Raw genomic sequence first — 19765 nt, 5'->3', positions numbered from 1 at the left:
GTTACATACGCAACTGAGACGTTGAACATGAAATAGTAATTTGAGTTAAAACTAGTCTTTTATGAAAGAAGAAAAAACTGCGGAGTGAACAAGAGATATGAAACTAGCACAGCTGTGTAGAAAGTTTTTGCTTGGAACAATGGCCAATTGTTGAGTTTAGTGGTCATTATACAAAAATACACAGAATGGCACAATTGACCAATCATAATCAAGATTCCAGTGATTAGTGATTAGATAAATGTTAAAAGGAATAATTAATAATAATTCCTGTGCTTTACTCTTTAGGGGAAGCTGGTTGGTGTCTGTGGCAGTGTGGGAAGTGGCAAAACATCTCTCACCTCTGCCATTCTTGGCCAGGTAAGCTTTTATTGAAGAGAATTGAAGTGACCTTGTTAATAAAGGTGTGTGTAAAAAAGAGCAGCTGTTGTGTGTCTACAATGGAGACAAAATCCATTAGAGACAGTATATTTTTAACTTCCACTTTAAAGATCCTCTTTAAAGACTATTGTGCATGTATCACAGATGACTCTTTTAGAGGGAACCGTCGCTGTTAATGGAGATTTTGCATACGTGGCTCAACAGGCCTGGATTCTTAATGCATCCTTCCGTGACAATATCCTGTTCGGCAAGGAAATGGAGGAAGAGAGGTGAGTACCAAATAAGGCTTAAAAAGTGTTATATTGGAGCGTGTCAGTACTTTATTGTGTCTGTGAAATGGATGAATTAAATACATTTTATGAGTACTGTTTGAGAGTCAGTGTGAAGGGGACTAAAGGGCTAAGTGTGTGAAAAGGGCCTGCTGGCAGATTTTTGTGAATACAGTGCTATGACTCTGCATAGATGACATGAGAACAGAAAACCTTGAGCGCTTTGCACATTTGACATTGAATAGCTTCTAAGCTTTTCCTAAAGAAATATACTCTGAAGTATTTGAAATGTCAAAGGAATGCCATTGAACTAAAAAGAGTTACACAGAATATTTTTGATCTGATGTCTTTTATATCATTTGTCTCTGGAAGGTATCAAGCTGTTTTGAGTGCTTGCTGCCTGAGACCAGATCTGGCCATCCTCCCTAATGCTGATCTGACTGAGGTAATTGACACTATAATCAACAGAGATACTTAATAAGGGGACGTTCACACAGGAAACGTTCTTGCACTATTGCTGTGCTATTTTTAATATTTGGGGCGGGCTATGTAAACATGCGCTACATGGACGTCTTGGCTGTTCTTCCAACGACTCGCATCATGAGAGCATTTTTAATGAAATAATTTTTTCAGTGTTGACAGCGCATTGGATCAATGTCCATTTTAGAGAATCATAAAATTTGGGGGCGGGAATAGCATATTTACATATTAAAAAACATATAGAGGGATACTTTATTATTATTAAATATTATTTTAGCAACAGTGGTCCATTTTACTCTGTCTAGCTTTTTTAACGCATTCAAGTCCTGTGTGAATAGCCCCTTAGATTTGAGTTACTCATAGAAGTCTCAATTTAAACTGCATTTGTGTACATGAAACATTATTTTAAGCTTGATATATCGGAATTTACACAAATGTTTGTCACAGTTTAAATGGAATTTATAACTGGAGCCGAGCTTTTATACAGTACATGGTGTGTAATTAAAAATATGGCACCCTCTGTTAGATTGGAGAACGTGGTGCCAACCTCAGTGGTGGGCAGCGCCAGCGGATAAGCCTGGCTCGAGCTTTATACAGCAACAGGGACATTTACATTCTCGATGACCCTCTAAGTGCTCTGGATGCTCATGTCGGAAATCACATCTTCAACAACGCCATAAGGAAGCAGCTGCGTGGCAAGACCATCATCTTCATCACTCACCAGCTTCAGGTATAGGCCAGTTACAGTTTCATCTTTTGACAAACACTGTGAATCTTGTTGAATAGTGTGTACTAAATCCTAATCACATGACATATCAAACAAGCTTACAATCCTGTATAAAGATAACGATAGCAGTTGTTTGTGATCAGAGCTTATGGTAATGTACTATATTTGTGCTTAATTATTATAAGTATCTGGTGGACTGTGATGACGTGATCTTCATGCGTGATGGCAGCATCACAGAACAAGGCAGCCATGAGGACCTGATGAATATGAATGGAGACTACGCTGCCATTTTTAACAACCTTCAACTTGGAGAAACACCATTCATTGAGGTTAGTGTGTCATTTGTCTTGCGTAGCCAGACCTTTGGCTGAAACTGCAAATGTCTGGACCGTATAGCAGCTGAGATTGGCCAAGTACCACCCACTTGGACAGATAAAGCCCTCTAACTGACATGTAAAGTGATTGATCACAGTCGGTTTTGCCATTATTAACAGTATGGGGTGGAGTTATCTGAGATATATGATTCCATAACAAAAGACCGACATGGGGAAAGAAATCTTTTATATAATTTCATGGCAATCTCCACGAATGATTGCACAGAAAACACATGGTGAAAGTTGCAGAAAATGTGTAGAGTCTAGCACAGAAAACCTCATTACAGCGAACTAGGCAGACTATGCTGCTCTGCTCGTGGATTTCCTCTTTCTGCTACATGCCTCAAACGAAACTCTGAATATCTTTCAAAAATTGGATGTCACCAACCTGGCAAACTTGGGGCAATCTGGTGATTATTTTGTCTTCAAATGGCTCTTTCTATCAACACGGAACCTTGTGAACATGACTCTGTTTCCAGGCAGACTGATGAAAAGTCCCGTGGGCTTCTACCCGCGGAAGTTCCATCAAACCAGGCAATCAGATTAGGACTTATTAACCTCAGAAAGTGTTTTCCAGTTTTGTGAGCTAGAACGTTAGAGCATGGACTGTAGGCTAGTGTGCCAGCAGCCACCCAACTGTTGTCATACTTTAACTGTAAAACATTTCATCCCTGTTGATGAGTTCATATTTTTCATCTCTGAAAGATGAAATAGAAAATTTAGTAAGACTATCATAGGGAACCTGAAAACCTGACAGTTTTTCAAATTCTGTTGTTTTGTCCTCTTAGGTTCCGAATAAGATCTCTGGGAGTTCCTTGAAGAAACCTTTAGAGACCAAGAAGGCAGGATCTGTCAAAAAAGAAAAATCAGCCAGCCAAAATGAAGGTATGTTAAACACATTGTAAATCATACTGTACAATGTATGACCTGCTTGATCTCCTCAATATTTTGTCATTCTTTGCCTTGTGTTTGAACTACTGATTTACTTCTTTGCTTCAGGTCAGCTGATACAGGTGGAAGAGCGAGGGAAGGGCTCAGTGCCCTGGGCGGTGTATAAAGTGTACATCCAGGCTTTAGGAGGGCTGCCCGTCTTCTTCCTCATCCTAGCCCTTTTTGTTCTCAATGTGGGCAGCACAGCCTTCAGCAACTGGTGGCTTAGCTACTGGATCAAACAGGGCAGTGGGGTAAGAAAATATGGGCAGTTAGGAATAAAAGAAGGGTAGATTCCCTTCCCTTGCATTCACTTATGAAAAAATTACTTCTGTTCACTGTACATAGTGTCACAAAGCACCATAAAGTGTACCCCTTTTTAAATCTATAGATTAGTTGCCAAATGTGCTAAAATGTTTTTGGACACTACTTTATACTGTTGTGAATGTTTGGGTAAATGAGAGCTTATTCAAGCATTAGAGGAGAGTAAAAGTGTTAAAATATTTCATGGGGTTTGACCTTTACCGCTGGGTTGTGTCTTTTCTTTCTGGAGATGTTGGTGTTAGTGTATCTTTTGGCACATCAAAAATGACTATTATACAAATTATTATACTTTTTCACTCACAAAATTAATTAAATACACTGATGCACTTTTGTATCAAGGTATTATTAATTTAAACTTTAAGACAAAAATTGGCCCCATTCACTTCCATTGCAATTGCCTCACTGTGACCTCTAATTTATTTGAATCTTTTTTAAGAAAATGAGGAATGAGTTGAATTCAAATGCTGTTGATTGAGCTTGACTTGTATTGAACCCGGAATATTCCTTTAATGAGTACCATTCTTAATTCAATTTCTTTAATACAAGATTCTTTTAAAGAGTGTGTTTTGTTTGTGCATTTAAATGTGTGTCCTATGATTTCTTGCTCAACAGAACACCACAGTGCAGGTGGGGAACAGTTCAGTATTGAGTGAAAGTATGCGAGATAACCCACAGATGCAACATTATGCTGCTGTCTACACTATGTCTATGGGTATCATGCTCCTTCTCAAACTACTGCGAGGCATTGTGTTTGTCAAGGTGAGATTTGTTTAGCCTTGTACAAAGGTCCGAGTCATGATCTATGCCTACAGCTGGATCTGTAGCTTAGACTTGCCATGTCAGAAGGAGGGGTGTCTCAGTGGTGACCTGTGTATCTTTTTTTTGTTTTGTTATTAGTGTACTCTCCGTGCCTCCTCAAGACTTCATGACGAACTTTTCCAGAAGATTCTTCGTAGTCCCATGAAATTTTTTGACACAACGCCCACAGCACGCATACTCAACAGGTTCTCCAAAGACATGGATGAAGGTAGGATCAGACTTAGGTTTTCGAATGCATGTCATATTCAGACAAACCGATGTTTATATTTTATTATTAGATAATCAGACCTTTGTCTTCTACACTTCTAAACTCTCCCCTCTTTGTCTTTGCAGTGGACACACGTTTGCCTTTCCAGGCCGAAATGTTCATTCAGAACGTGATTCTGGTGCTATTTTGCCTGGGTGTGATTGGCAGCGTGTTCCCTTGGTTCCTGGTGGCAGTGGGGCCACTGGTGCTGCTCTTTACTGCACTGCATGTGGTTTCTCGGGTCTTTATTCGGGAACTCAAGCGATTTGATAACGTCACACAGTCGCCTTTCCTGTCCCACATTGCCTCCAGCATTCAGGGCCTAACAACGGTGCATGCATATGGCAAAGAGGACGAATTCCTGAACAGGTGAATGCTGGAAGATCACATTACTTATTTACTCCTTACTTTATTGTGTGTTTCTATACAATAAGATTGGTACTACTTGAGGTGTTCCCTTACCCAGGGCCTCTTGTGAGCTTGGTTGATAGACTTTGTCTGTGTCTGTGTCTGGAGTGGTGGTGGCATAGTGGGCTAAAGCACATAACTGTTAATCAGAAGGTCGCTGGTTCGATCCCCACAGCCACAACCATTGTGTTCTTGAGCAAGGCACTTAACTCCAGGTTGCTCCGGGGGGATTTTCCCTGTAATAAGGGCTCTGTAAGTCGCTTTGGACAAAAGCATCTGCCAAATGCATAAATGTAAAAGTAAATTTCTGTTCCCAAAGGTATCAGGAGCTGCTGGATCAGAACCAGGCTCCCTTTTATCTGTTTAGCTGTGCCATGCGCTGGCTAGCTGTGCGTCTGGATGTGATCAGCGTGGCTCTCATTAGCATCACAGCTTTGATGATTGTCCTCATGCATGGCCAGATTTCTCCTGCCTACGCAGGCCTGGCCATTTCCTATGCTGTGCAGGTGAGGGGAAGTTGTGTAATGTTTTTGATGTACAGTATATGTACTGCTTACAGTTAGGCATTAACATTTTGTGTCAGTTTTTTTTTTTCTCTTTTAGTCCTCAATAATCTTGTTTTTGTCAGCTTAAGACCATTTTCCCACTAGAGTTTTGGGTCTGGACTTGAATTCATTTGACTTCAGAGTTTGGTTGGTTTGAAAGTTAAAAAATGCGGGCTAAGGTAAGGTTGACGTGGACTCGGTTGTCTGCTATTATTAGAGAAAAGCAGGACTGATGCAATGCAGGTAGTGCGGCAAATGCATTTCACAATGCTGCTTGTCTACACAGAAATTTTCTTGGGCTCATAGCTTGCATTTTTCTCATATTTTTGCAATGCATACACAGCAGACAAGCGAAAATAGCATTCTGTGCTCCTTTTTTTGGCCACATCCACACTAATCTGCTTTTGTTTATAAACTGCATTGTTTTCCAAAGTATGTGATTCTTGAGATCATTTTAGAAAGTAACAGTTTCAGTGTCGATTAGGCATAAATTTTGCTAAATCAATGGGCCTCATTCATGAAACACAAGCAGAACTAAATTTTGTGTAAATGGTTTTAAGCCATTCTGATGTAAATTCTTGGATTCATGAAAGTTTTCGTATTTTCAAAACATACGTTGGAACTAACAAAATGTACACTTGCTCCCGATCACGTGCAAATTGTGCATAAATCATCAAAACGTGTTGTGTTCTTTCAGGCAAACTGTCATGATGACTACATTTTGATAGTGAAATAAAATGTGAGAAGTACTCAAATTTCATAAAGTAATTAAAAAATGTACTAATAATTAAATAAGTGAATTTAACATAAAACAAACTACATAAATTATGAAAAAAAAGATGAAGAAAAGCCAGCACACTGTCATATAGCTTGCAAATCTGTAATATCTTACATCAGTCAAAGATCTTCAGGCATTCTATTAATTTCTCTGAAGATTCTTCCTGTTGCAAGTACATCACTGTTACCATCATGATTTAACTGAGAAGTTTTGTAAATGATGCTGGTGATGTGCTGTGAACTGAACCAAAAAATGTTAATGGTGGTGGACATCCTCCTCACTGCTTGAACTGAACATTTTTACACTCATGTCAAACTCATGTGACTTCTTTAACAGTTTCATTCACACAAGAGTCTCATATGACAGCAAAAACATGTCATGACGGTAAGTCCTCAGTTACCTTGAGGCGCTGTTGTGCTTGTTAAATAAAAAAGTTATGTTGTAAATGAACTTCATTCATAAAAACTATTTCATTACTGTTCCTTATAGATGTTAACTGCATTTACTAGCAAGTCTGGTGTTTTCATGGGCATGGATTATAATAATTGTGAATGAATTTGCACACGCCCCCTGGGGAGTTTGTGAATCTGGCAGAAAGTTTTCGGGAAGGTCAATTTTATGCACAAATTACTCTGAATTTACTAATATATTTATGAAAGTTTCATGAAAGAGGCTCATTGCATTTTCAAATGAAGCATTTGTGTGGATGTGGCCTTAGTTCTTTCAAAAAGCTCTAAAGGACAAAAAAAAATTAGCAAAAGAAACAATACTTTTCATTTTTGGTACGAGTCATCATTACCTAGCTACAGTGGTAAACAGCTGCTGCCGCTACTACTTACAGTGGTGATCCCATTGATGATGGCAATATGCTGCCATTCAGAGCCAAATGATACAATTTGGGACTTGTGGGGGAAGGGAGAATTGATCTTTCAGTCCAAGCAATCGAAACAAATCTAGATCTTATTGAAGTGTAGGAAACAAATTATTTTTTCTAAAAAGAGTTTGGATAGGGTGACTGTCAATAAACATTAGATCACACAACATGAAGTTAAAGCATTTCCTAAAGGAAGCAGATTGTACCTTACTTAGCATCTCTTTCACCTCTTACAGCTCACTGGATTATTTCAGTTTACTGTTCGTTTGGCCTCTGAGACTGAAGCTCGTTTCACCTCAGTAGAGCGGATCCATCAGTACATCAAGGTACTTGTCCCTTATCAGTTTGTGACTGAAAGTTCCAAGTTAACTTTGAAAACGTATTTTTTGACATCTGTTACACAAATAATTCAGAATTTAGAGAGGATACATTTTAACCTTTGCTTTGTCAAAATACCCCCTTTCTCCCTTTATCGTAGTCTATGTCACTGGAGGCCCCTGCCAGGGTGAAAAACAAGGCTCCTCCATCTGACTGGCCCCAGGAGGGTGAGATTGTGTTTGATGGAACAGAGATGAGGTACAGAGACAACCTTCCCCTAATACTAAAGAAAGTTTCCTGCACCATTCGACCAAAAGAGAAGATTGGGATTGTGGGACGAACAGGCTCAGGTCAGTCTCTTCTCCTCATGTCTTTTCTGAACAATAAAAAGATCCATTAAGTATTCAACTTTTAGAATTAGTATATGAATTGGGCCTATCTTGAAAAATTGCTTTGTGAAAGAAAATGAAATGGGAAATATGGTAAATTAAGTTGACATAAAATCTGTCCTCAGGAAAGTCGTCTTTGGGAGTGGTTCTCTACCGGCTGGTTGAACCTTGTGGTGGCTCCATTAAGATTGATGGTGTCAACATCTGTGACATTGGCCTTGCAGATTTGCGCAGCAAACTGTCAATCATTCCTCAGGAGCCAGTGCTTTTCAGTGGTACAGTCAGGTAGGCAGGCTCTCCTTGGACTTAGGGCTTAAGGTTTATTTCAACTGTATTCCTTAAGGCTCTTTCACATGCCTTCTGTTAAGGCTCCAACGCACCTGTCAACAGGAACATCATGTGCCACTTTCACTTTATACAAATAAGGTATCTCGTTTAAGCTAAGAACAAGAAAAAGTCTTGAAGTAAACGCATGGATATGAAGAATTTCCAGGTCTTGACCGCACCACGGTTTCATATCACTGCGCTCTTGCTCTCCCTCTGCATTAATTTTCAGTAATTCAATGGTCCGTCATCAATTATTCCTTAAGTAAATGCTTCTGTTGTTATACTATTCCCTTGTTTTTAATTTGATGAAATCCTTTGTAATGCTTAATGGGATTGTAGTTCATTCCCTACTTAAAAATGTCTTGTATCATTTCTCAAATGCTTTGTTACTCAATCAAAAATTGTAATGTTGTGATTCATCTCAGAGCTGGCTGCTTAGTGCTCATAGCTTAGAACTCTATTATGAATAATTTTATGAAATCACTATGGAATGTATTGATGGGAAAAATATTTCCGATACCAAGGCAGCTGAAAAAGTGGGCCATCACTGTTGAACATTAATTGAATTATCCAGTAATCATTGGCTGTGCTTTAAAATTCAGATGTGTATGGGATCAAAGTTCAAAATTTTCTGAGTTTCAATTTTAATGCTTGACCTGGACGCAATGCAGCGGTAGGTTGGTAGATGCTTCGTGCCATAGAATTGAATTATAAATCATTGTGTTACAATGATAGGAGTTATGTGAAAGGGCCTTAATGCATCCATCCATCCATCCATTTTCTTCCACTTATCCGGGTCACGGGGCAGCAGTCTGAGGGAGAATACTGAGGCGTTCCCAGGCCAACCTAGAGATATAATCTCTTCAGCTTGTCATGGGTCTCCCGGTGTCTCCTCCTGGATGGACATGCCTGGTATACCTCCACAGGAAGGTGTCCGGGGAGCATCCTAGAAAGATGTCTGAACCACCTTAACTGGCTCCTTTCGATACGGAGGAGCAGGGGCTTATCTTTGAGCCCTACCCGAATGTCTGAGCTCCTTACCCTATCTCTAAGGCTGAGGCCAGACACCCTATGAAGGAAACTCATTTCTGACACTTGTATCTGCGATCTCATCCTTTCGGTCACTACCCAACAGCATTGGGTGTAATGCATTACTAAGTAATTAATTTCTGTAATTACTTTTTATTGAAAAAAGTAAAGTATGGGATTACTCTTAATTATATATCTGATGTAATTGTGTTCAATACTGTATAAACTATAGAACAATTCTATATAAAACAATAGTAATGTCTTAAGGAAAATGTAAGTTTTGTAATTAAATGCAGCACCCTTAAATTCTTTGGCCATTTCATAAATAATTTATTTGATTTTAAAGATTTATTTTAAAGAATTAAAAGAACAATTTTTCATCTGGTCACGGTTGATAAGGGTTTTAGAATGTAATTTAGTAATAAGTAATGCAATTACTTTTCAGACAGAGTAATTAGTACAGTAATCTAACACTGTAGAAGATGTAATTAGTAGTTAGTAATTAATTACTTTTTTAAAGTGGCAGACACTGCCTTCCCTACCAAGGAGAAAGCAAGAACAATCAACAGAACTTTAATTTGACATAAAAAACTGAACTGAAATATAATGACACACACACAGGCACGTCTCTCTCTCTCTCTCTCACTGGTGTCCCCGGCTCCTCTCTCCCAGCTGATTGAGCTGATTCACTGCCGGGCACGCATCCTCACGGCCCAGCCAAGCCCTCCACCTATTCACACTCCTCTACCACCCGATACAGGCTGGGAAAACCTCCTTCCCCACCTCTTTGGACTCTGGGAGAGACGAGGGGAGGGACAAAGAAAGAGAGAGAGAAAGAAAAAAACACTCCGGTCCCTAACCAAGCTGCAATTCAGTCCTCTGCCATTTGGGCAGTGGTCCTCCACAATGCTGGGTGATGGCACTGGACCTCGCCTTGTGGCATAGGGTAGCGAGCTCCTCCGCCCCCTGGCGGACGGTAGTGGCATCTCTGCCCTCTGGCGACTGGCAGCGGCTCCTCCGCTTCCTGGTGGATGGCAGCGAGCTCACTTGCCCCCTGGTGGACAGCAGCAGCTCCTTCATCTCCTGGCAGATGGCAACAGGCTCCTGCCTTTGAGCGAACCACTCCAGTACCACCGTATTAAACCTCCTCATTGTCGCAAACCTTCCCCAGCGGCGAGGGCTTTTCAGATGGCATGTCTTCCCCTATCCCAGGTTTCAGCACCACTGTGCAGACTCTGCCTTCCCTACCAAGAAGGAAGTGAAAACCAACAGACAGGCATGAGTGTCTCTCTCTCACTGGCATCTCTGTCTCCTCTTTATCCCTCGTAGATCGACTGGTAAATCGATATTTACCAGCTATCTCTTCACCACGACTGACCGGTACAATGCCTGCATAACTGCTGATGCTGCACTGATCCATCTGTTGATCCCAAGATACTTAAACTTCTCCACCTGGGGCAGCCAATCATCTCCAACATGAAGAGGTTACTCTAACCTTTTTTGGGATGAGGACCATGGACTAGGATTGGAGGTGCTGATCCTCATTCCTGCCGCTTCAAAATCAGCTGCAAACCGTCCCAATAAACACTAGAGGGCACTCCCCGATGAAGCCAACAGGACAACATCGTCTGCAAAATGCAGGGATGCAATTCTGAGGTCACCAAATTGGACCCCCTCCACCCCTTGGCTGTGCCTAGAAGTTCTGTCCATAACAATTATGAACAGAGGCAGTGACAAAGTGCAATCCTGTGTCCAAAATTCACTGGTAACAAGTTTGACTTACTGCCTGCAATGCAATCCAAACTCTTGCTCTGGTCATAAAGGGACTGTATGACTCTTAGCAGCAAGCCTGATTCCCCATACTTCCAAAGCACCCCACTCAGAATTCCTCTCGGGACATGGTCGTATGCCTTTTCCAAGTCCACAAAACACATGTAGACTGGTTTGGCAAACTCCTATGATCCTTCCAGTATTCTTGAGAGGGTAAAAAGTTGGTCCAGTGTTCCACGACCAGGACGGAATCCACATTGTTCCTCCTGAATCCGAGGTTCAACCACCAGCTTAACCCTTCTATCCAGCACCCAAGTATAGGCTTTCCCAGGAAGACTGAGCAGTGTGATCCCCCTAAAGTTGGAGCACATCCTCCTGTCCCCTTTCATAAAAATGTGGACCACCACCCCAGTTTGCCAATCCAAGGGTACCGTACCCCCTTCCACACAATGTTGAAAAGGCATGTCAACAAAGACAGCCCAACATCATCCAGAGCCTTCATATATTCTGGGCGAATCTCATCCACCCCCCAGAGCCCTGCCACAGAGGAGTTTATTGACTACCTCAATGACCTCAGCAACTGTGATGGGCAAGTCCTCCTTAGAGTCCTCTGACTCTGCTTCCTCCCCAGAAGGCACGTTGGTGGAGTTCAGGAGGTCCTCAATATGCTCTTTCCACTGCACAACTATATCCCGAGTTGAGGTCAACAGCATGGACAGAGAACTGACAAAATGTATTATCCAGTCCAATATCAAAACACCACTCTGGTTCACCCTCATGTCCTTTGACGTCCCCCAGAAGAACAATGTAGTCTCCAACTGGAGTGCTTTCCAACACCCCACCCAAGGACTCCAAGAAGGATACTCTGAACTGGTGTTTGGCGCATAAGCACAAACAACAGTCACAGTTCAACCTCCAATACGAAGCCTCATGGAGGCGACCCACTTGCTCACCCGGGTGAACCCCAACATAGAAGCGCCAAGCCATGGGGCTATAAGAAAGCCCACATCTGCCTGACGCCTCACCCCTGGGGCAACAGTCCAGTCTGTCTCCAGAAGTTTGGTTCCAGAGCCCAAGCTGTGTGTGGAGGTAAGCCTGACAATATATAGCCGGTACTTCACTATCTCCCACACCAGCTAAGGCTCCTTTCCCACCAGTGAGATTACATTCCAAGAGCCAGCTTTGGTAAACTAGGATCGGTCGACTGCCACCCGATCTACACTGCACCGGACCCTTAAGTCTTCTGCCATGAGTAATGTGGCTGGGGGGTCCCATGTTGCTCCTTAAGGCTGTGCCCGGCCAGGCCCAATGGGTGAAGGCACGATCACCGTGCACTCGCCAATGAGCTCCCTCCCCAGGCCTGGCTCCAGGGCGGGGCCCCAGTTTCCCTATTCCGGGTGCGGTTTCTGGTTCCTTGTTGTTGAAACTCATAAAGTCCTTTGAATCGCTCTTAGTCTGTCCACTCACCCAAGACCAATTTGCCATGGAAGACCCTAGCAGGGGCAATTCCCCAGACAATATAGCTCCTGGGCTCATTGAGGCACCCACACTCCTCTACCACGGTAAGGTGACGATTTACAGAGGGGGCATCCTCAGAGTGTTTTGTATAAATGTACTGAATTTATTTGTAACTTAAATATTTTCTTCATATACAGTATAGTGAGGAATATTTCTGTTGTGTTCTCCTCAAACAGATCCAACCTGGATCCATTTAACCAGTATTCAGAAGAGCTAATCTGGGATGCCCTGGAGAGGACACACATGAAAGAATGTGTAAGAGAATGCACCAAAAGTCAAAACGACATTCCATGTATAGCATTTCCAGGCAAAAAAGTTTCAGGTTGCAAGTTCTATTACATATCACCTTCTTATGTTGTCTCTCACACCTAAGGGCAAGTATGATAACTTTGATTTAGTCTTAGTTTACTCATTGTTTTTCTCCCCTCCATCTTATCACTGTCTCTGTCGTTCTTCCAACAGCTTTGAATCTCTATAATTCAATGTCTTGTGTTTCCTCTGTTGGTCAGGTGTCTCAGCTGCCTCTAAAGCTGGAGTCCGAGGTGGTTGAAAATGGAGAGAACTTCTCTGTGGGTGAGAGGCAGCTGCTCTGTGTGGCCAGAGTTCTTCTGAGACAGTGCAAGGTGAGTTTTATCAGAGATTTTCTGGTTATCCCTCCTACCTACACCAACAGCATCTCTTGTTTTGTAAGCCTGACATTGATCTTGTCCATGAGAGAGAGCCAGTGGGAATTAGAAGATAAAGCAGAACAGACTTTGTCCCATTTAACCAGGGCTGCATTTCCCAAAAGCTTCGTAAGCCTAAGTAGAACCTAGAAATCATTGGCGCTAATGGTCAGTACAACCAACTTAACCTCGCAATACTTTTGAGAAACGCAGCCTGGGTCATCTATTTTGTTTCCTCCCAATTTTTAGATCTTGATCCTGGATGAGGCCACTGCGGCTATGGACACAGAGACTGATTGTTTAATTCAGGAGACAATTCGTAATGCTTTCCAGGACTGCACCACTCTGACTATTGCACACAGACTGCACACGGTGCTCAACTGTGACCGTATCATGGTGCTCAATCAGGGCCAGGTAAAATTTCTAACATGCACATGTCTAATTACTTCGTTTGATGAAACTTGGTATGGCTTGATTCTTACCTTTTGTGGCGGTAGCTCGAGAAAGGAACATTAGCATGCTCCTTCCCTCCATAGTGCTAGGATCAACACCTTGGGCAAGAGTGATTAACCCTTGAGCCCCCGATACTTGTGTCACAATTATTGCTAGATTTTTTTTCTCTTTTGAACATAAGCATTTCCATTTTCATATACCATCACTGCCTACTTCTCCATAAGGACCCTTAGTTAAGTCAAATCCTTGCATACCTCTGCTACATGTAAATTACGACAAAAGAGGGCAACTTGTTCGCTGTGAGTTGCGACCTATGTCGGTGGAGGAAGAGATCCTGGTTCCTGAGAAATGTGGTTTGCTGCAGCTTCCACTACTTCAACACTGTGCTTTGGCTTGGCTCCAACTTCACCTAGATGGGAGATTGGAAAGGCCTGATCCAATCAATCGGCTGGTCAAGACATGTCCTGGTTATACTTTGAGATGTTAACATCAGCTATCATTTTTGTATCCCCAAAAGGCGTTTGCTAAAGGTCAATCGAGTAGATGGAACATCACCTGTTCTTTGTGCTCGAGTTTATATAATATGCAGGATTTCCGCAGCTCTGTGCTTCCCCCTGTTGGGCTCCAAATAGGGTGGGGAGTAGAGATGATGAACAAACATCAGCAAATACAAAAATAAAATGGCTGCCATGGTTTAATGATTATTCAGAAGTCCATCAACCGGAAATCGAATTAAAGTCAAAATGAATAGAGCTAAAGCACGTAGAGTGATAAATGAGGCAAAGAAACAAAGTTGGAGACAATTTGTATCCAGTTTAACATCAAATACAGTGGAAAAAGTTCTGGAAACTCATTCGAAGAACAAAGGGTCTGAACAGTGGACCTCAAATTCAACACATTAAATACCAAGGCTCAGTGTTAACAACTAAATAAGAAATTGCAAATATTCTAGCAGAAGCTTTTGAAAAGAACTCATCTATTGAGAATTGTCTTCCTGCTTTTCAAACATATCAAGCTCGGGAAGAAGAGAAAAAGGTTAACTTTTCATCTAATAATATGGAACCTTATAATCAACTTTTCACAATGGAAGAGCTGTTGCGGGCCATGAAGTGATCACCTGACACTACCACTGGATGGAAAATATTCACTATCAATTTTTTAAGAATTTACCTCATACTATCCTGTCCTTGCTTTTAATAAAAAATGTTAACTCCATATGGGATGTTCCATATTCCTGGAATATGGAACATTCTATTCCAAAAGCAGGAAAGGATCATAATGATCCTACCAACTACCGCCCTATTGCCTTGAGAAGTTGTTAATGTAAAACCATGGAGAGAATGGTTAATGAGCGTCTGGTATGGATGCTGGAATCACAACATCTTCTAAGTAATGAGTAAGGTGGATTTAGAAAAGGAAGAAGTACTATAGATGACCTCATCAGCCTTGAAAGCTATGTTTGTGATGCATTTATCAAAAAAAGAACATGCTGTTGCTGTCTTCTTTGACTTTGAGAAAGCTTACAATACAACTTGGATATATTGTATTTTAAAAGATTCACATCAATTTGGTTTTAGAGGACATTTACCCAAGTTTATCTCCAATTTTTATCACACAGACATTTTAAAGTCAGGGTAGGTAACAACGTTTCTAGCTCACACAAACCAAAGTTAGAAGCTCCTCAAGGAAGCATTTCATCAGTGACCCTTTTTAGCATCAAAATAAACAGCATTGCAAAAATCATTGGAGTAAAATCTCACTGCAGCCTTTACATAGATGACATTTGTATTTGTTATAGAAGCAAATTCATCTATATTGGACGAAATATCCAGCTAGTAATTAATAGAGTCTAGGCTTGGTCAGTGTCCAACAGATTCAAGTTTTCAAAGACCAAAACAGTCTGTATGCATTTTTGCCAATTACGCTCTCTTCATCATGACCTAGAGTTATTTATGGATAGAGATCCCATCAAAGTTGTCAAGAAGACCAAATTCCTTGGAAATAACCTTGGAGAGTTAATTGTCTTTTATCCCTCATATAAAGATTTTAAGGGATAAATGTTTTAAAGCCATGGATATTTTAAAGGTTTTGGCAAAGACGAAGTGGGGAGCAGAAAGCTCAGTTCTGCTAAACCTTTACAGAATGCTGATCAGATCACCTTTGGACTATGGAAGCATAGTGTATGGTTCAGCCAAGAAATCATATATCCAGCTTTTGGACACAGTTCACCATCAAGGCATACATTTTGCATGTAGGACCTTCAGAACATCACCTAAGTATGTATGTAGAGGCCAATTAACTTTATCTGGAGAACAGACGCCTCAAATTATCCCTTCAATACACAAAAAAGTTGAAGACTAACAAAGAAAATCCAGCCTATCTTGCAATTTTTTCACCCAGATATTCATGTCTGTATGTGAGTAAACCAAGGTGTATTCGACCTCCTGGATTATGAATTAAACCTCATCTAGTCAACCTAAAAGCTGATTTAATTATACTGGAACAGCCACACATTGCAATATTCCTCCTGGAACCTCAATAATCCTGAAAAATAATCCTGGATTTAACAAGAAACCAAAAATCCCAAAACCATCTGGATGAATATCTGCAACAACAACTATTTATCATTAGAGATTTTTCCATCATACACCTATATATACAGATGGATGAAAGTCTGGAGATCATATGTTGGTTGCTTTTGAGGCCAATGCTATCATTTTAGCTCTGGATTACATTAAGACCACACAACAGAGGCATTTCTTAATTATAACAGATTCAAACACTTGTCTTCAAGCTCTCGCATTACTCAAATGACCATCCAGTTCTTGTAAAGATTTAATCAAACTGTCAGCTCTGGAGGCTCCGAATTTTAATATATGCTTTTGTTGGGTACCTGTTCATTGTGGAATTCCATGAAATGATCAAGCAGGCACTGCTGTTAAAGAATCTCTCTTGACAGATCTTAAAAAAATGCTCCATACCACCTTCAGACCTCAAACCAACCAAATTCACTCTCTCTTTCTTTTGATGTAAAATCAGAAACATTTGAGTGAGTTTGTGATGATGGGAAGATATCCCAATCTTGATAAGAGTAAAAACTGGTTTGTGCTGACATGCACAATGTTTCATGGTTCCTTTGAGCAGATCTGATGGAGGAAGTCCTTTTCTGTGGTCCCTGTGTTACACTGACTCATAGCCTTTTTCTGACCCAGGTGGTGGAATTCGATGAGCCGTCCAAGCTTCTGGCCAATGAAAACTCCCGCTTCTGTGCAATGCTAGCAGCAGTGGAGAACAAAATTTCTGTAAGAGGCTAAAGGATGTCCGAGCCAAGGTTTCACTCCCGAGGACTGAAGGGAACATTCTCCATTAATATTCCAGTCACTGCTGCTTCAATGTTACTCCCTCCTTCAGACCTGTTGGGACCTGGGGAGGGAGATTATTGTATTTCCATGAAACTCATGGGCTGTCATTAGGGGCATGCCTGTTAAGATGTACAACTTGTAAGCTTAAATGGTAAGGTCAACAAACACTGATACTATAATAATATTTACATAATGGCGGGGGAAATCAGTTTTCATGTAGTTCCATTCATGCAAACTGGTATGCTTTACAGAGTATATATATCTCTGTTTATAGGAATATATATATATATATATATATATATATATATATATATATATATATATATATATATATACACATATATATATATACATATATTTACAAGGTGGTTGCAGAGTCCTTTTATATTGATTCTGCTGGTCTATGTACAGAATGTAATATACATTTCAGATGTATCATATTTCATTACTGTTTAATAGTTTTTGACAACTTGACCGTCTTCAGTTCATGTGTAACTGTTGTCTTGTGACTTGAACCCTGAACTTTGGCACAGGTGATGTTGTCCACAGGATGCTGTAAAAGCACTGTGTAGGTTGGACTCTTAAAGAGAAACAGTGCTGCTTATTCATTGTATCCTTGTTCAGCACACCAAGGATTCAAATGTTTATTTAGCTAAGTGGCCTATTTCCACTGTTAACATTTGCTTATACCAAATGTGGTCTGTTTTGTTTTTAATTTTACTTATGAATGCATATCTCATTTAGGCTTGTTTTTGCACTTTTGCGCTCGCAGAGGAGTTCACCTGTCATTTTTATTTTTCCCAAAAGACATGCTTGTCAAGCATAATCTTAATGGACCAAATTGCCTAGAATGGGCCTTTTTGTTTTGTGTGCTACATTGTTTATCACAGCAGTGGTGCAACTAGATCACATTGAATGGAACTCCTGTATCAGGTTGCGACTTTTATCTGTGGTCTGCATGAAGAGAAATTTAATTTAGAAAAAGCCCTCTCATCAAACCCTGCAAAATTGTTTGTTATTTCCATTTCTATTCATAGCCTTACCATGATTTCTTAATTGCCTTTTGAAAAGGGTGGAATGAGAGGAGGAGAGAGCACACTCTCCACTGTCTCAATAAAGTTATATTTGGTTTACTCTGTCTGTGTTTCTGGTATACTTGGAGGGGATTGTCAATAATGAACAATCAAGTATGCCAAAGAGTGTAGAGTGTCATTTAAGTGCACATTGAAGCAAGATACTATTTAATGTGCTATTATATAGATACACTGGTAATTGTATAATGGTATACTCCCATTTGTTAAAATATCTCCCATACCTTTGTTGGATCTACATTTCTGAATATTGCATAAACATGGGTTTTCAACCTTTACAGACACAGTAACACTTTATAACAACTTTTATTAAACCATTAATACTAATACACTGAATGTATCAGATATTTATTTCATGTTCATTAAAATAGTTAGAAATGTAATCATTCTATTTTTAATTCTGTATGTTTTAATATCTAACAGACCCCTGGTTGAAAACCCTGACTCTAAAATATTACATATTACATAAGGAAATTACATGGATAATGAAATTGGCAAATTGGTAACGCTTCACAATAAAGTTCCTTTAGTTAACATTGGTTCACAACATCAGTTAACAAACTAACAATGAAGAATACTTTTACAGCATATATTAATCTTGGTTCATGTTAACTTCAACATATAGTAATAAAATTTTGAGTTGTATTAAATCCACTACAATCTAACATAAACTAACTATAAACAATTGTACTGCTATAGTGTGGACAATAGGTTGTCTTTTTGTCTGGCCAGGAGGGTCCCCTTGGTACTTCCACCATCCAATGTGGGGGCACAAGGAAAATCAAGGCCCCCACTGGAAAATGCCATGTTTAATGGGATAGTTAATTGAAACATGTCACTGGAATCATGTCCAGGCTGCAGCAACATAAGGACTACCTTTATGGTAACTACTATTATGAAACTTTTTAAAACACTTTCTTCTATCCCAGCTTAATATGCATAAAAACCTATAAGTAAGTCATTCATAGGTTAATTTTCTCAAATTCTGTAAACACTGACCACGTTTACATGCACTTACGAAATTGGCTTATTCCAGGCTTTTTGCAGAAAGCAGTATTCTGAAACGTGTAAATGAGAACATCGTTTATGGGATTAAAAGAAAGCGGTTTAGCACACCTAGATCTCTCCAGGAGAATGGCATTTTAACAGGTTTTTCAGGAGAGCACATGTGTGTGGAACAGACAAGAGAACAAACATCATAAGATGGAGCCCAACAAGTCAACAAAGTAGAAAGATTTCTGGGACTACAGTGGGAAAATCACATCCACTATAAACTATACACACCATTTAAATATTGACGGTCCCTCACGTTGGCTATATGCGCTGGTACATTGAGAAAATCCTGGAGTTTTATGTAAGAGGGAAACCCCATTATTTTAGAGAAGTTCCACTGCATATCGCAAAGTAGCAGAAAGTTATGGAAACAAACACGGCAACAACTCTGGAATATCTGGAAATAAAGCGAAGCAACGCAGAATAAAAGAGTGAAGTCTTCCTCGGATACCATGCTTGTTAACACAAGCATCAAGGGGAGTTTATATTGTTATGGATAAAGCTGCTTACTGACTGAGCCGCGTGTAATCAGGAGTAAAGAGAAAGTTGCTTATACAGTGCATGTAAACGGGAACGCTGCTTTCTCACAATAACCCACTTTCTCGCAATAAGCCGCTTTCTGGTGCCCATGTAAACG

General features: G+C 40.3%; 1 protein-coding gene and 1 long non-coding RNA gene across 3 annotated transcripts in view; one reads left to right on the top strand and one right to left on the bottom strand.

Moving 5' to 3' along the window:
- LOC127661406 (ATP-binding cassette sub-family C member 5-like) overlaps positions 1-18117 on the top strand; it is a 45252-nt gene extending 27135 nt beyond the window's left edge. For both annotated transcript variants that reach the window (XM_052152087.1, XM_052152086.1), the window contains exons 12-29: positions 286-357; positions 523-647; positions 1020-1092; positions 1654-1857; positions 2040-2183; positions 3017-3113; positions 3228-3412; positions 4095-4241; positions 4380-4509; positions 4635-4917; positions 5276-5462; positions 7390-7479; positions 7632-7821; positions 7986-8145; positions 12681-12759; positions 13014-13127; positions 13419-13583; positions 16835-18117. In XM_052152087.1, coding sequence (XP_052008047.1) covers positions 286-357; positions 523-647; positions 1020-1092; positions 1654-1857; positions 2040-2183; positions 3017-3113; positions 3228-3412; positions 4095-4241; positions 4380-4509; positions 4635-4917; positions 5276-5462; positions 7390-7479; positions 7632-7821; positions 7986-8145; positions 12681-12759; positions 13014-13127; positions 13419-13583; positions 16835-16936 — 2547 coding nt within the window. In that variant the 3' untranslated portion in view covers positions 16937-18117. The remainder of the gene's footprint in view (positions 1-285; positions 358-522; positions 648-1019; positions 1093-1653; positions 1858-2039; positions 2184-3016; positions 3114-3227; positions 3413-4094; positions 4242-4379; positions 4510-4634; positions 4918-5275; positions 5463-7389; positions 7480-7631; positions 7822-7985; positions 8146-12680; positions 12760-13013; positions 13128-13418; positions 13584-16834) is intronic.
- LOC127661424 (uncharacterized) overlaps positions 1-19765 on the bottom strand; it is a 359800-nt gene that overhangs the window by 272654 nt on the left and 67381 nt on the right. The window lies entirely within an intron of this gene.

Source organism: Xyrauchen texanus, chromosome 21 (genome assembly GCF_025860055.1).
Source record: "Xyrauchen texanus isolate HMW12.3.18 chromosome 21, RBS_HiC_50CHRs, whole genome shotgun sequence".
NCBI lineage: Eukaryota > Metazoa > Chordata > Actinopteri > Cypriniformes > Catostomidae > Xyrauchen > Xyrauchen texanus.
The sequence above is the reverse complement of the archived record's forward strand: the minus strand, read 5'-3'. Positions and strand labels throughout refer to the sequence as shown.